This window comes from Elgaria multicarinata, chromosome 4 (genome assembly GCF_023053635.1).
Source record: "Elgaria multicarinata webbii isolate HBS135686 ecotype San Diego chromosome 4, rElgMul1.1.pri, whole genome shotgun sequence".
NCBI classification, from domain to species: Eukaryota; Metazoa; Chordata; class Lepidosauria; order Squamata; family Anguidae; genus Elgaria; species Elgaria multicarinata.
Genome location: NC_086174.1, coordinates 105,974,426 through 105,991,422, shown reverse-complemented (window position 1 = coordinate 105,991,422; position 16,997 = coordinate 105,974,426). Strand labels below are relative to the sequence as shown.

Below are 16,997 nucleotides of genomic sequence, written 5' to 3'. Positions count from 1 at the left end.
AATGGGGAAAATGTTATTGGAAAAAGAGGAAGTCTCCAGTGTTCATAAGGACATTCAACTAGTGGCTGCCTTATGTTCCGAATCTAGATGCGTCCAGTCTCAGGAGCCAGAGCAAGGATAAAATATGACGCATTGCCCTAGGCTTTCCCCAACCTCAGACTCTCCAAATGTATTGAACTAAAACTGGCTGGGAATGATGGGAGTTGTAGTCTAACACATCTGAAGTGCACAAGGTTGGGGAAGGCTGCCCTAGAAGAATAGAAGGAAGTGTTGAAAAAGTAGAGGACGAATAAAGAATTTTTAAAAAGATGCAAACCAGTTCCAAACAGTGAGAATTCTTCTAGGGCCGTTTCTACACCTAAGGCTTATTCCAGGAAAATGGAGGGATCGTCCCTGCCTGCTCCCAGGATCCCGTGTGTCATTTGCATGCACAGGGATGATCCCAGGATGATCCCAGGAAAAAAGGAAGGTGTAGAAATAGCCTAAGAGTGATGAAACAAGAGCCCCTTCACGTGACAATTGGGATGGGAGTAGAGGGGAGAAGTGTGAAAGCAACTCAAATGTGAAGAAAAGATGACTGCATTCAGACATCAGGCTAAATCATAGCTTTGGACAATGTGAATGATCCAAAATAAGCTGAGCAAGCCTTGGGCCGACTTACCTCTCCTCCGCCTGTATGGCCAGGAGGAAGAGTTTAGAAGCTTTCACTTCTGCCTTTAACTCTTTGTTCAACTGTGGTTTGTTACTTTGTCCAAACTGATAAAATGTGGCTAACATTAACTAGGGTTCCAGCTAAATAACAAACTATAGTTAAACAAAAGCCTCCAAATTCCTCCATGCAGGAAGAAGAGCAGGAGAGCCCGAGGTTCTCTGCAGTTCATTCCAGCACATTCACATTGTCCTAAACTGTGGTTAATTGTTACATTTGAACACAACTAATGTGTGTTCTAATATAGAGGAGATGCATGTTAAAGGTGAATATGAATCAACTCTACTATTCATTTGGAAAACACGTTCCAATTATTTGTCCCACCCTCCAGACATGACTTACATGTAAGTATGTGTGTTTAAGTTCTGGATGGGAAATAGTTAACTGTGAAGATTTTAGTGTGAAATCAATTTCTATATAGATAGGCATAATATAAATACCTTTGGTTTGACCTTTTTACTCTTTACCACTTATGCACATACCATGGCCTGTTACATAAAATACAGTAGATTTCCCCAACTACTTTCTGACTGAAACTTCGAAGTTGCGAGATTCAATCAAAACTGTTGGCTGAACAAAGTGAAGCCTTTGGCTAAACTTGCCTATTTGCATTCCATTTGATTGTAAATTTATTTAGTTGTATTACAATCACTCAATTTCATTCTAACTGAGATATAGAAATGATATACCTGGTTACAACACAATTCTGTGTTTCAAGTTCCAATACCAGTTCAGCTTCCCCATTTTCAAGGGGACAAAGAAAGAGGAATCACACACTGCAATACAATATTGTCTCTGAGCACTAAGTTAGCAAAATGAAATTTGCTATGTATATTTGCAGCAATTCTCTAGTTGAAGTTCAGACACATATTTGATCCCTACATCCATTTTCAAGGAGAGGAGAGAAAATACAATATAGAGTATAACACAATTATCTGAAGAAAGGCATTTTTGACATTGCGCTTTGCTAGTTCATGATCCTTTCTTTATCATTTCTAATGACTCAGAGCAGGCAAAGAATAGTGCATTATACTCAAATCCTGCAGTCTTGCGTGTTTATCTTTTTCTTGAAAATTATCCTTAGATGAAAGAAGAGCAAATGTACAACTACTTCTTGGCCTTACATCTGAAGTTGCATTCACACAAAATTACCTCTGATTTGATGTTTTAGCTCAGGGGTGGGTAGTTGGGATGACCTGGACTTCCAACATTCACACAATTACAGCAAAAATCAAAAAAATCAAAATTGATCCCCTTTTCAGACCCACTCATCAACTTTGGTCTGGAACTCATAATTACACTGAGGTGGAGATTAAATGACATCCCTTACATAGTGACATCCCTTACATAATCTATCACCCCATGAAAACACTTCATGAGTTCATGATATGTTCAACTGTGCAAGGAACATTTTGATCGTGAATGGTGAGCTCCTCAGGAGTCCCGCCCTGCAAGCTCATCGAGCACTGCTCAGCTAGCCCTCTTCCAGCCGAGCTGGCCTGATGAGTCCTCGGCATTGAGTCTACCCGGGGCCTCCGGAAAGTGTGCAATTCCCACGGCACACCATTAGCATGCCAGGGAATTGCACACTTTCCGAAGGCCCCGGACATGCCCTTTTCCTCCCTCCTACCTTTCTGTTAAAGGGCTCTTTCGGGCCCCAATGGGCGAGGAAGGAGGAAGAGGACTGGAAAGAGCACTTACTGGTCCTCTGGAAAGTGCACAAATTCCCCCAGCCACACTAATGGTATTGCCAGGGGAATCTGCACACTTTTCTAGGGCCCAGAAAGTGTACTTTCCCTCAACCCCCCCCCCCCCGGCACCAATTAGGGCCTAAAAGGGCCTCTTAATGCAAGCGTTAAGAGGCCTTTTCAGGCCCCGATGGGTGTGGTGGGGGAGAAGAGGTTTTCCCTTCTACTCTAATGGCAGCCGCCATTACAGTAAAAGGGAAAACCCTTCTCCTCCTCCCCCGCAACGCCGATGGGGGGGTTAAAGGTCTTTAAGACCCCTATTGGCAGGTGGGGAGGACTAACACAATTTCCCCAAGCCTAACGTGGAGAGAGAAAATACACAATTTCCTCAGGGCGCTTGCTATTACCGCAGCGTGGGGGGGGGGGGGAGGACAAAGTGTGTTCCGTCCAGACCTGCACCCCCTTTGTCAGTATAGGGACCATGGGCCAAAAATCTGCCAGGTACATTCACTGGGACCCAGGAGGGCCGGACATGTAGGTTCGGTGAGCTCACAGGCCCCAGAGGACATTTGCCCCATCCTAACATTTTGTCCCTGCTAAATGAACAATGGCAGGGGGATGGTGCAGATTTGTTGATGACTTGGGAAGATCTAACAAAATATCATACGAACCCTGTGAAAGGGCAATGCAGGCACCGCCTTAGAGCTTACAACCCTTTGTCTAGGAACTGAACAGCCATTTGACAGTATAAAAGATCATGGCATTTCAGTTCCAATGAAAAGCAGTATTGGTTTTTTTTTTAAAAAAATCTATATAGTTTCCATCAGAAAATTCCTAACTAGCCTTAATCTTCTTTCTTTTAAGACTATCTGCTTCAGCTTGCAGCATTCTAACACACCATACGGATCTGTTCTCTTTTTCAATCTGAATCCCAAGATTCTGTTTTAATGACCAGTAATTCCACTGTGTGCATAATTTTGCATCATTTCTGATTTTCTAGAATGACAGTAAATAGTCAGATTTATTTACCAAAGCCTTTGATGGGTTTTTTTGCCTTTTTTCATCATTATATAGTTTTAAACCATCCAAAATATTTTCATCACATTCCCTTTTCACTACATTTTCCCTGTACATATTCAAATAATCCTATACAGATCATCTCCAAACATTTTGCTCTGCAGTAATGTAGGACATTCCCCCCACTTTATGCTTTAGAGAAATTTCAGTGTGCCTAGGCATTCCTAATCACAGCAGGCAAAGAGGTTTCATATTTGTTTGATGAAGTCTATGAGTAATCTTTTTAAAAAAATGTTGTATGCAATCTTAGCTGTCATGAAATAAAAGAAAAGGCCCTCTTATGGATCAGGAACTGGTTAAAAAACAGACAGTAGAAAGCAGGAATAAATGGTAAATTCTCAGAATGGAAGGAAGTAAATAGTGGGGTCCCTCTGCTGCATGTTGAAGGGGAAGTTGTTAATTTCCAGGCTACTACAGCCCTCCCAACCCCTGCACCACAGTCAATACAATTCCAGAGTATTTCCTGTCCTTCAGATCAAGCTCTCTGGAGTGCAAGTTGCTCATAAAGTTAGGCATGCATAAATAATAGCCACAAGGACTGTAAATGTTGGTTTTTGTGTAGGAACACAATCCTACACTGATAAAACTAGGGCACAGTATGTGGTCCTTTTGTCCCAGCACTTGTAGAAGACACCACTTGAACCAGCAACAGAAGCTAGATCTATGCATTATTTTAATGCAATAAAGAGCAGCAGAAGCACTGTGCAAGAATATTTTGAAGGTAGGCCAACACCAGCCCTACCATTTCATTCTTGGAGCCACTTAACCACAACTAAAAGTGGCATCAATGGAACTTCCCTTCTGTTCAGCTCTGTTCCATGTGCCATAGTCAGGATGCTATGGTCATTTCTGTAGCACAAGCCTCTAACATGTGCTATCTTCAGCAGCACTTATAGGAAGGGATGCAACTGGGCTAAACACAACAAGTTATTTAAAAATACACATCTGAGTTATCACAGAACAAGAAAGAATTTTTCTTGGCGGGAGAATGTTAAACCTATATTTTCGTTGAAGAGGCAAATACTACTATAGTTTTGTCTGTTTCTCTCTTAAAATATGTTGAATGTTCATGACAGCATGGAACAACATTTACCTCATTGTCAGTTCCCACATCAAGCATAACGGGCAGACACTCCTGGGGCTTCATTCCTCCACATGCTGTGTAAAGTGCTAGTTTACCCACTGGGATGCCCATTCCATAACAACCGAGGTCTCCAAGGCCAAGAATACGTTCTCCATCAGTCACCACAATAGCCTACAGGAAAAGAATTGTAAAATGTTAAATGTACCTAAGTGCTTTTTATGACAATTTTCAAAAAGCTGATTCTTTCTTTTAAAGAACAGTGGCAAAGCATTCTATTACAAAAGTGCATTGCATTTTTAACAGAGCCACTACATATTTAGTTGATGAATTGTAGGAGATCTAGTTGATTAAAATTAGTATATGAGAAACAAATAGCTGCAAAGAAAAGGAGTGTGCTGGATTGAATCTAATGATGTCCTTCCATTCATGGAAGGGTTTTTGATCAAGCAGGGGTTTCCATAAACAGAAGGGGGGATACAATTTTTATCAATTTCTATTCCCCTGGGTACCTCCCACACTGTTTCATAAAGTTCCCCACACCTCCAAAGCAGATTTTAGGGAGTACAGCTGGGCTGCAATAGGAAGTGGCAAAAATTGCCTCCTCCCTTCTGCTTGTGGACACCTCTGATATATCAAAGCTCCTTTAATTAATAGAAGGGCACCACATAATACAATCTTTGTTTTTAGATAGTGCAACTTTGGACAGTATCCAGTATTGCTTCTGCTCTCCCACTTGATCTCTTGCAGCAGAGCTTCCTTCTGCAAGCTCCACTGACCTCCCTCATTTCGGAAACAAGTTTCCATTTTTTTCCGGCTGCTCCTGGTACCAACTAACTTCCTGACAGACTAGCAGTGAGTCCTGCTAGCACATGGGATGGAGTGAATAGTGCCCTAAGTGCCCTGAGTGTTGCAACAGGCAACACATTAGAAGAGGCATTCCTCTAGCTCTTACACACAGGAGGCACTCTTTTAAGACAGCACTTGCCTTCGGCAGTCTTTATAAGGACTTGTAATTGCTGCTCAATTAATTGGGGCACTGTTTTTTAAACTGATCATTTAAAAAACAATCACATGATCTGATTAATTGTTTAAATATTGCAGGCCTGAATTTCATTATGATGCAAGCAATATTAATTATTTCACTGGAAAAGCTTCTGTGACTGAAAGAGAATGGAAGCCTGACATTCTGATCCTAAACACTTGCACCAATGTAACACATTAGAGTAACATCTGGCTTCTGCTGGCCTAGCAACTCATATTCTCCAACTTCAGGGTTCATTTGCTGACAAAGTGATTCTAGGGATTAGGCTATTAAAAGACATAGAAGAGTTATCTTCTGGCCCAAACTTTGTTTAAAAAAATGTACAAGTTTGTGTAAACAAGAAAACAGGTAAAATCTCAGACAAGCCATGCTCATGAATCATGCCAACAATCAACTACTGTCTGGCAGACAATTTCTTAACGAGAGCTGTTGTTGGCATAATAGAAGGAGACCATGCACATCTAGATTCTGAATACTAACGTCACTAACTCAGCTATTTTTCATTGCAGTTTCATACTCTTCTGTATTACAACTTCCATTTCTTTTAATGGAATCTCTCTCTGCTAATCCTTTGGGAATGCAGCAATTGTTAATTAAAAACAGGTATTCAGTGTTGCATTCCATAAGATTACACATTACTGTTCTGTCGCTGCAAACAGAATAGGGAAGAATGCATTATTTCTGGTACAGCAACTGACAAACGGCCTGCCTTTCGAAGCCTGCATGCCTTCAGAGATAGTACACCTGAAAGAACGACCAAGATTTAGAGAAGGACAATACATTCCACTGTACCAGAGATGGTGCATAACCGGCATCATAACAACATACATTTTAGCAAAACCATCCAGAGCTCACGGAAACTGAAGTAACTTGTTTTATGAAGTAAAGGAGATGATATACTTGGGTTTGCTCGGGCCGCCTAAGATGTATGTCTGCGAGGTAATTATCTTAAAGTAGTAGGCCAGGGCTAGGCCTGTGAGTTAACTTTTATACGAATTAAATTCGTTTCTTTTTTCCCCTCTCACCCACACAACCCTGCAAGGTAGGTCGGTGCTAGGCCTGTGAGGTAATTTTAAAATGAATTAAATTCTAACCCATACTTTATTCTAACCCATACTTTAAAGTATGGGTTTGCTAACCCATACTTTATTTTAAATCAGCTGCTCTACATACCAGTACTACACCTCCAAGCATGCCTTTGGCAGCCTGCACATGCCCACATCCTCTGAGACATCCTCTTGATGCCAATGCTGCTCCTAATATTTAGATTTTTCAGTTCTACCTCCTTGTATGTGGAAGAATTGAGAAATGCTTTCCCCACCCACCCACCCTCTACACCTGCTGATCACATAGCTCAACTCTGACTTATGGTGTCATTTTAGGGACATGACACAAAGCACGTACTGTCATGCAACTAAAGAGCAACCTACCTTGATGACAGTTTCAGGCCACGATTTAAGCAATGTTGCAACATGTCCTCGATCATGGGGGGTGATGAAGAGTCCTCTGTAAGAAAGTAATTTAAATGTTATAAATTAGCCTTTTAGACATGAAGCTTTGGGAAACATACACATTGATTTATTATATACTCCTAACTTATGTTGGAACACACAGATATACATGTTTGAAACAGAACTCAAGATAGGGCTATGCAGATAACAGCAGAAGTGATTGTCAAAGGTGGGGTATCACTAGAAATCACTAGAGGCAGGAAGTGCATTTAAACACCACCCCAAAAGAGATGTCCTTGGAGGACCCCCTTTTGTTTCTCCCTTATAAATAAATACTACTTATTGCTATGTGGAAAAGTCAAGCACTATCTCCCCATCTCTGACATGGGTGGGCCAGCCCAATACTGTCAGGGATCCTACAGTGTGGACAAGAGCCTGTGCAGATCACACATAAATACACTTCACATCTACACCAGTGATTGCAATATACAAGTTCTCTCTTCACTTATACACACAACCTACATATATAAAGACAATTGTTTCCAATATTCCATCCCATCACATGACAAAGAAACAGAAAGCAGGATGTAGTTAAGCAGACCAGTGCCAGTATGGTTCTCTTTGAACCCCATTGAAGCAAGCTGTGTTATTGGACACAGTTGGGTGGGTTGGAGAGAGAACTGGCTTCTCAGGGATCATCAGAGGAAGAACAGGTTTAGATCCTGCTCCAAAGGTGTGCTGAGTGTAACTTTGTCTCCTGTAAGTGAACAACCATAATTTCTTCCTGTAGTAGTAATCCCCAACCTTTCTGGGCCAGTGAACAAATTTGGAATTTTGGGAGTGTGCTGTGGGTGCTCACACAAAATTGCTGCTATGAGGGGGCTTGCTCTTTCAGCTACCATGGTGAGTGTGGCTAGTCACAAAACAGCCATATGCTAAACGCAAACTGCTGAGGCTATAGAAAAAGTAATATGCCCAAGGACCTAAGTACAAAGCAGAGGTGTATTCTGAGCTCCAATACACAAAAACACTTCTGAACCCACACTTTTCTGCTCCAGCAGCCATTTTATAGAAGGCAAACAGATGATGCTCAGAAACAAGAAACCTGGCCAAAAAAATAGTACAAGGCAGAGGTGGAGGCTGAGCCCCAAATTCCTGATCACATCTTCGTCTCCACAAAGCACAACAAAAGACAGATTTCACAGAAGGCAACATGTTCAGAGAAACACACACACACACACACACACACTGGCAAGTCGGCTGTGCACACTACACTATTATGCATAAAAACAGGTCACACACAAGAGCACCTTCAGTCCCTGATATCTCTCTCCATGGCTCTTCAGGGCAGTAAGTGCAGTGCATTGCTTTGCAGCATGCCAGCCTCCCAGTTAATTATTTTTAATTAAAAAACATCTTAAAAAATAATCATGGCAGACATGGAGGCTGGAGGACACCATGGGAGGTGGCACCATGTTGGGGACTACAGGGCCCTAAAGGAAAAAGCAAAGTGCTTTAATTGGGGACATTTTTTTCGGTACGAGCAAACCTGCCTGTGATCCCTGGGTGGAAGATCCCTGGAAAACTATGCTCCTCCTTCTGAAGGCAAGAGCCAATATGTTTGCGAAACTCCCTCCTCCACCCTGCAAAATCAGGACCTCAGTTTAGTAGTGGAAAGAAGTGAAGGATGCAGTGCAGAACAGTGTGCCAAGCCAGATTTGGAAAAGTAGGCCTGGCCCTAACCCCTAGCTCTGCTCTCAATGACAGAACGGAGGGTGCAAAGAGACGGTGAAATGAATGGAAATGTGTTTTCCTCCCCTCACCCCCACCCTTAAAACTTAACGGCCCATAGCTACTATGAAATAAATATGAGATATAATTTATAACTCCATCTTCCTTCAAAAACATTTTAAAACATGTACAGATTATAAATAAATTTGACAAATAGTACTCTCCAGAATAACCTGCTCTCATGTTATTGCTGGCAACATATCCTGAGAGTCAAACTAATAACTGTTTGCAGTACTATTAAAATTCAGCTATATTCAAGTAAGCCAGAACAGTGAGAGTTCCAATTTTGTAGACCTTTTGTCAGCATTAAAAACTAAGGTCAGAAAGCCTGCAACCTGGCATGCAAAATTCAACAAGTATTACACCCTCGGAAAATATAAGAGAACTCCTATACAGTAACAGAAAAAAAACCAATAATTGCACTTAATCTTGTGTTCTGAAAAATAACTATATTTAGGCAACTATCTCATAGGATTTATGCATATAGGAAATAGGGGGTTCCTTTCTTTCACATATAGGAAAATCGTCGCATTAACAAATAATGGTAAACCCAAGAATCCTGGCTTATTGAACCACAATGCATACAAGCTGCATGCTACTGCACACAGCTTCTTTGCTCCCCCTTTGTTATTTCTGCCACCATGAATGGATAAACAGGCATGAATTGAATAGAATTACATCCCAACGTGAGATTGTAGTTTATTGAACCCAAACTAGCCAGGATTCATAACCTGATTTAAACCAGGTTTGTTGTTCGCTTACAAATTCTGACTTGTTAGGGTTTAATGAAACCATAATCCTGGATTTGGACATAACACTTATTGTCCCAGGATAAACACATAAAATTTATCCCAGGATCGTCCCAAGGTCGTCCCTGCCTGCTCCCGGGATATCCTGTGTGTCACTTACATGAACAGGGACGATCCCGGGATAAACCTTAGGTCTAGCTAAGGCCAAAGTTATCCTTTACCTCAGGAGTATGCAACTTGTGGCACTCCAGATATTTAGACCTACATTTCCCATGAACCCTCACTGTTGGCTATGCTAGCTAGGGCTGATGGGAGTTGTAGGCCCAAACAGCTATAGGGACACAAGTAGCCCACCCATTTCTGCTCACACGAGTAGAAGGAAAAACCTACAGAGAAGACAAAGCAACAGCACAAGTCTCCTTCTGGACTCATCTGTTTCTTATACAAGCTATGTGCCAGAAAAAGACTCCCTAAACCAAATTGGACTCTGTGTGTGTGTGTGTGTGTGTGTGTGTGTGTGTGTGTTGATGTGCTTTAAGACATTTCTATGTGAATATTCCCCTGGCATCTCATTAGGCAGTTTTCTACAAAAACTTAAGGCACAGCAATAAATATATTACATCACTACATCATCATCATGTGAGGTATTTACTACATAATCTCCTAAAATTCCTATCATTTTCTTAAGGATTAAAGAACTAGCCTGTAATGACCTCCAGATATTTAACCCAAATTGGTAATATGAAATCATTAGGTGTGGCATTTCTAGGAGAGCTATGAAAATATTTACACTGACAAAGGACAACCGAGACCTTGTATGAAATACGGTGTCCCGTTTGGAGCACTCCTGTTCAAGAAAGAGGAAATCAAGCTGAAGCAAGTGTGAAAAAAATAACAACATTTGTTTTATTTAATGAAAAAGATTAAATAACTCTGCACAGTAATGGATAATATATTTTATGAGAAAAAACAATGAGTTGAAAAAATGAGTTAAGAGTTGAAGTAATATGTCCATCTAGATAGGAAAGAAACCCCAAAGCTGACTAATACTCTATATATCAGAGGGATTAAAATGTATTAGAAGTGGGAGAATTGTTTCAGTTAATACATTCCATGAAAATAACAGCCATCAGTTGTTCAATATGAAATTTAGTTTGGATGCCAGAAGAAGAAAAATGTTAAGCATTAGAAGCAAAAAAAAAAAAAATCTAAGCACCTTCTATAGGAGAGTTGTGAGAGGCAAAGACTTCATGGCTCAGTGACAGAGTATATGTGCTTTGCATGCAGAAGGTCCCTGGTATCTCCAGGTAGGGTTTGGAAAAACATATGCCTAATAACTACTCTGCCAGTCCAATCCTAACTTGGATTTATTTTATTTTATTTCAAAAACACAGAGATAACCCTTCATAGATCTCACAACTTGGAGTCTAGTCCACAAAACTTGTAGTACATTAAACTGCTAGTCTAGCCTTTAGGGTGCTACTAAAGAATTCTTGGGGTTTTTGTAATATTCGGTTGAAAGAAAAACTGCTGCTGTTCTGCTCTACAGACTGACAAATCAGAGTTTGGCAGCTCTTTAGAAAGTAGAGAATCCTGGAAGACTCCTGGAAAGTTTTGTGCTGCATTTATCTTTAAAGCAATCTGCAGTTTTCCAGCGAATAAGTAATCCTATCCCTGAGAAGAACTTTCAAACTGTTAATTTTTAGCCTGAGCAAGGGTGCAATCCTATAGTCCCTGGGACCATATATTTGTTGGATTTCCCTCTTTGAGGGCTAAGAGGGATCTACCCTTGGAGAAGACGACCCAGTCTTGCAAGACTCCTCTGTGAGGCTGTGGAAAGGTCTGCAGCCAGTGCTGCACTGAGAAATCAAAAAGGAAGAATTCTGGAGCCATACCTCCGAAAGAAAAGAGAGAAAAGAAGAAAAAACAAGCTCCTTCTCCCCTTCTGCCTTCGGGGTCGAGCTCAACAGGGCTTTGGATTTGTCAAAGTCTCCAACGTCAGAGCTCCCTGCCCTAAACAGTAGGATTGCTCTGCCCATTTAGTATTTTTTTATGAATTTATTCGGAAGGACATGATAAATTAATGATATTTTTTCTTCATTTCACAATGTCTAGTTTTACCCTAAATTTGGTTTCTAATCAATCAACTTGTTCCAGGCATAAAAAAAATTCCTAGACAATTAATAATGATGCATTTATGAAATTGTGGTTCTCACTATTGCTTATTTGTGTTTGTTACCAGATCACGGTAATTAACATATTTTGTCATGAGGGAAAAAATTATCTTTGTGTCTAAATGAGATAACTGCACTTGCACTATGCTACAGTCCTTAAACAGTAGTGTGAAGGTTTGAGGGGGGCATTCCTGAGTTTCATTTTCCCATGCCTTAGGCTGAGAGGAGAAGGAAAAAGTTGGGAGGAAGGGCTCTTAAAGAGGCAGAATATTTTTAAGGAACTAATCAAGAGGTCCAGGTAAAGGTGGAACCTTGACAAGTAGATTTCCCAATAACTACAACAACAACAAATGGTACTAAGAAGGAGCAGGATGTCAATGATGTTGAAATTATCTTTGGGACTCTTCTTTCAATGTCCTATATAACTTGGGGCTAATTTTTATACATCATCAAGGAGACAATAATGGTATGAGAAGTAATCACATCCATGAGCACTGTTAGGATAGGGCCCACCGAGGCATGGACCCCTGATCTGAGCTGCACCAATTGCCATCATCTGCCTTAATACAAGCCTGCTTCTTCCCTCTAAGTTCAAAAGCCTCACAGTTACCAAGAGACCTTAGGACTCACACCTTGTGCAATCCTTACAAACCCTCCACAGCTTCCTAAATTCCTCTGAAGTCCTACCTCTTTGAAAAGAGCCATTTGGCTTGGGGAATTCTCCCCCTCCCTCCATTTACAATCACTATTCTTCTTTTCTTGTTTTTCTCTTTCCTGTCCTGGTCTTTCATTCTCTTCCTTATTCCACCTAAAGCATAACTTGAATAATTTTAAGGAAAATTCTGTTTGGTAGGAAAGAGAAGCTCTGAACTGTATTTAACTTTATACAAACACACAAGAGGGTTTGTTTTCTTGTTAAGTGGGATCACATGGATGCAGAAGAGCAAATCTGGGGTTGTTTTGTTTGTCAGTTGCCATTATCCATCAATAGGAAGCTTAGTGGTTGAACATATGCTTGGCATGCAGAAGGTTCCAGGTTCCATCCCTGGTATCTCCAGAGGAGACAGAAAAGAATCCTGCATCAAAACCTGGAGAGGCACTGCTAATCAGTGTCAACAATATTGGCTAGATGGACCAAGTGTCTGACTCAGTATAAAGCAGTTTCCTATTAACAGAAATTTTTAATAAAAATTAGGAGGTGGGGTTTTTTTAAGGTGGGGGAGATAAATGTTTATTTATACAATTCTATGTATTCCTACTCAAACATAACCTCTATTCTGCACGTTTATTCAGAAACATGAGCAGTGAAGTGGCCAATATGCTGATGACACCAACTTATTTAGGGTGGTTAAAACAAAAAGGAATTGCGAGGAGCTCCAAAAGGATCTCTCCAAACTGAGAGAATGGGCATCAAAATGGCAAATGCGGTTCAATGCAAGCAAGTGTAAAGGGATGCACATTGGGGCAAAACATCCTAACTTCAAGTATAAGCTGGTATCTGAGCTAGCAGTGACTGACCAAGAAAGGAATGAAATTGAAAATAAAGCTGCAAAGTTCATACTCCCCTTATACAAAGTTATGTTGTGTCCACGCTTAGAATACTGTGTACAGTTCTGGTCACAGATTCTAAAAAAATATATTGTAGAGTTGGAAAAAGTGCAGAAAGGGGCAACTAAAATGATCAACGGGCAAAAGTACCTAAACAAGGAAATGAGAGAAAGAGATGGAATGTGCAAGCGAAGGCAGAGAGAGTTCATCGTCAAACCCTGATTTGACTACAACATCTAAAATTGGGCTCTGAAATATAAATAACTGATGAGAGTTGCTATGCTGATGTTCCTTTTCACAAAAAAAGTTAGTACTGAAGTTAAAGAGTAGAGCAACCTAATCTCATGGAGGTAGTACTGGTGATAAAGAATACTGAGCACTTAGAGAAATAGCATTCAAAAGTTGGCTGACCATCCAGGGAAAAGATGTATTCCAAATCCATGTACTCAGTACCTTACAAGATTTCATCTTTAGGAAAGGAAAAGGAAAAAAGAACAATTTAAGGCCTGGTGTAAGTAAGTTTTATTTGCTTTGTGAAAATAACTGAGGATACACTAACTACAGATTACATTTATTCTAAGATACAGCATGAAAAAAAACCTACTCTGTAACTTCTAGGTTTATAAAAGCTTATTTGCTATTGTTAGAAATAAAACTTGGCTGCCAACATTAAAGAAGTTTGGTTGCTTTGGGTCACAATACTGCAGTAACATCAAATTTGGATGCCATACAAACAAGACTTTGTGCTTAATTAATTTTTGTATTTCTTATCTGGTATGTGACACAATTATGAGGGAAGTTTAGAACAGTCTGCCTCTTTTGTTTGCTCATCAGAGACAATAAGCAAGATGGACTTGACACAGTACTTGAATCCCTAACACAGTAATGACAGAAAGCTCCATCTGTTTCAAAATGTTAAGCTTGGTACTAGTAAAGGCACAACCCCACTCTACCAGAGAAAATAATAATTCCATCTTAACCAGTCTAGCCCTTCAGTGCTGGACAGAGTCAGAAAACCTGTTTCCAGGAGAAAGATATTAAAACATGAGCTCCCAAAGACAGACACAAAGTGAAGGTTGATTGGAGGTCAGCTGGAGATGAAAGAAACCACAGGCAGAATGAGAGTCAGGGTGTTCCTTGGACTATACCTGCTCAAGGAAATAAGTTAATGGGGGAAAGGCATTTGTCTTCAAAGAACCCTGATGCTTGCCTTCCCATGAAGGAAGGTTGAGGCTATTAAGAGACGCTGCAGAACTAGTGCTGACAGGACTTGGAAACTGGCCCAGAATACTAAGACCCTTTCTCTGCTACAGAGGCTCAGTGGAAATCTTCCAAGCTGAAGAGAACCTGGGGCAACCCCTGGAGTGAGGGTCTGAGAATGTGCTGACGGCTGAATCCAGATTTCTATGTACTGCTGAGGGCTTGAGTGAATAATCCTAGAAGCTAGGGGTGCTATCAGAAGGCTGAATAGGGACAGCAGAAAGATTCTGCAAGCAATTTAGAAAGTGGGGACAGAGCAGCAGATAAATGACTCAAGAACAGCAATCCAATGAACTGGTTCTGGCTTTCCCATAGAGAAGCTGGGGTAGTGGTACATGCATAAAGGTTATCCTGACACTCAAGAAGCATGGGAAAGGACACTCTGGCATCTACCATCATTCAAAGGGACAAGGTCTAGAATCATAGAATCGCAGAGTTGGAAGGGGTCTACAAGGCCATCGAGTCCAACCCCCTGCTCAATGCAGGTGTTTTCAGTATTGTCATCTGTTGCTATCTGCCTTGGAGGTAATTGATTCAAAGGTGGAGTATAAATCTTCAAAATAAATAATAAACAGTGTTACCCTATGAAAGAAAAAGTTTATATGAAATATTAATAAGTACAATCCTTCCATAATGGTAACCCACTCAAGCACACCTGTACAGGTACAGACACAGAATACTACAAGACATACAAAGTTAATCAGCATTTTAACATCTTGAATGTCTCATAAAATAAAATCATAGATAAAGTACCTTGTACATCTGTGCTTGTAGCAAATTCTAATCATGTACTCCATGTCCAAATACATGTCATCAGGACAGGAATAAGTTACAGCCTAACACCACTGAAACCCAGGAGTCTACAAATAATACATTATCAGCTACAGAATTCACACTGTGAATATGTTATATTCAACATGTAGTTGCAGAAAACTTCATCATCACTCCCAAATGCTGGCCAAGATCATCGGCCACTGCCATTCAACCTGCTCTGCGTCCAAGGTCTCTTGCTAATTCTCCAACACTGGGTACCATATTTACCACTTCAGACCATACACTGTTTGGCCCTTATACATACATACACATACACACACACACACACACTTTACATATTAGAAAACCAGAAAACATGCCTGGCCATGTCCATAGAAGGAAATGGTATTCTGACTGAAGGCATCTGGTTATGTTTAGAGTGGGCAGGGAGCAATTTCAAAAAAATCAATAAGAGAGAAAGTTGGTTGGCCTAGGTATGGCTATTGGCAGGGATGATGGCATCTGGGAGGCATCAGGTTGGGGAAGGCTGGTATAGACAATACTTGAGACAGATGGACTTGGTATAAGGCAACCAAAGTAACATCTGGGGGAAAATATTATGTAATGAGACTTATAACCCCAACTCAATTCCTTATCCACCAAAATTATTAGTATATCCTGCAATGGCACCAGTCTATTCAATAGAGCAACAATGTATGATAAAATCTGTACCCAGAAAAAGAAGCAAATTTTCAGAGACAACTGGGCCACACCTACACAGCTCCTTATCTTCCGTTAATTGAGGGTGCTTCCAGGTAGTCAGCTCCTAGTGCTATCAAGTAAAAAAGACTGTGCAGCTATTCCATCTTTTTCTCATTAATAGATTTGTTTATGATAAGAAAAAAAAATAGAAGAAGTGGTAGGAAAACACAGGAGGGTTACGAATAGAAAATGACGACGTCTGGACCCCCTGTAAAATTCTACGAATGAGGCAGGGTAATTACTGGAAGAACCCTTATAACTTGTAAGATAACTGAAACGGTCTAGGTAGCATGGATGGAAACCCAACTCTGAGTATTATAAGAATTGGAGACAAACCTAGAAATCGAAGGACATAAAGTAGTTGGCTTTTTTAAAGTATTAAACAGCATCAAAAGTAGGAGAAAAGCAGTATGTGCGTAGTAAAAGGTAAATAAAATACTAAACTGGATCTACCTAATCCTATACTAAGCAACCTAACATAGGAAGCATTTACATCAGAGTCACTCCAGAACTCTGTAGCTTCTTGAGATGATTGAACGATGAATGACAAAATATAGGGGCCATTAAATGGGCCAAATTAAAAGGAGATGAAAATCTCCCTTGGTCCTGTCTTCTTCCTGTTGCTTGCCTTGAGGCTTCTGTTCCTTGAGCATGTAATTGACAGAAATTTACAATAGCATAGGTAGGATAAAAATATGAATATCTGTGCTTTGTTTTAACTATTAACATATATTTATATTGTAGTTTTATTGTTGTACAATATATCCAGGTGGTGACATGACAGGTGGTATAGAAATATATTCTAATAAATAAATCACTGTGTATTGAAAATGTTATAGAAATGAACAGTTACAAAAACTGTCCAGTCCTAAGCCTTACTCACTTCTTAAGTTGGGACATCCCTACTGC

The 16,997-nt window shown here is 40.3% G+C and overlaps 1 protein-coding gene across 1 annotated transcript in view; it reads right to left on the bottom strand.

Annotated features, from left to right (window-relative positions):
• Positions 1 to 16,997, bottom strand: part of ME1 (malic enzyme 1) — a 126,943-nt gene that overhangs the window by 80,985 nt on the left and 28,961 nt on the right. The window contains exons 4-5 of the mRNA XM_063124914.1: positions 7,031 to 7,106; positions 4,568 to 4,729 (exon numbers count right to left, since the gene is read on the bottom strand). Of these exons, the coding sequence (XP_062980984.1) occupies positions 4,568 to 4,729; positions 7,031 to 7,106 (238 nt within the window). The remainder of the gene's footprint in view (positions 1 to 4,567; positions 4,730 to 7,030; positions 7,107 to 16,997) is intronic.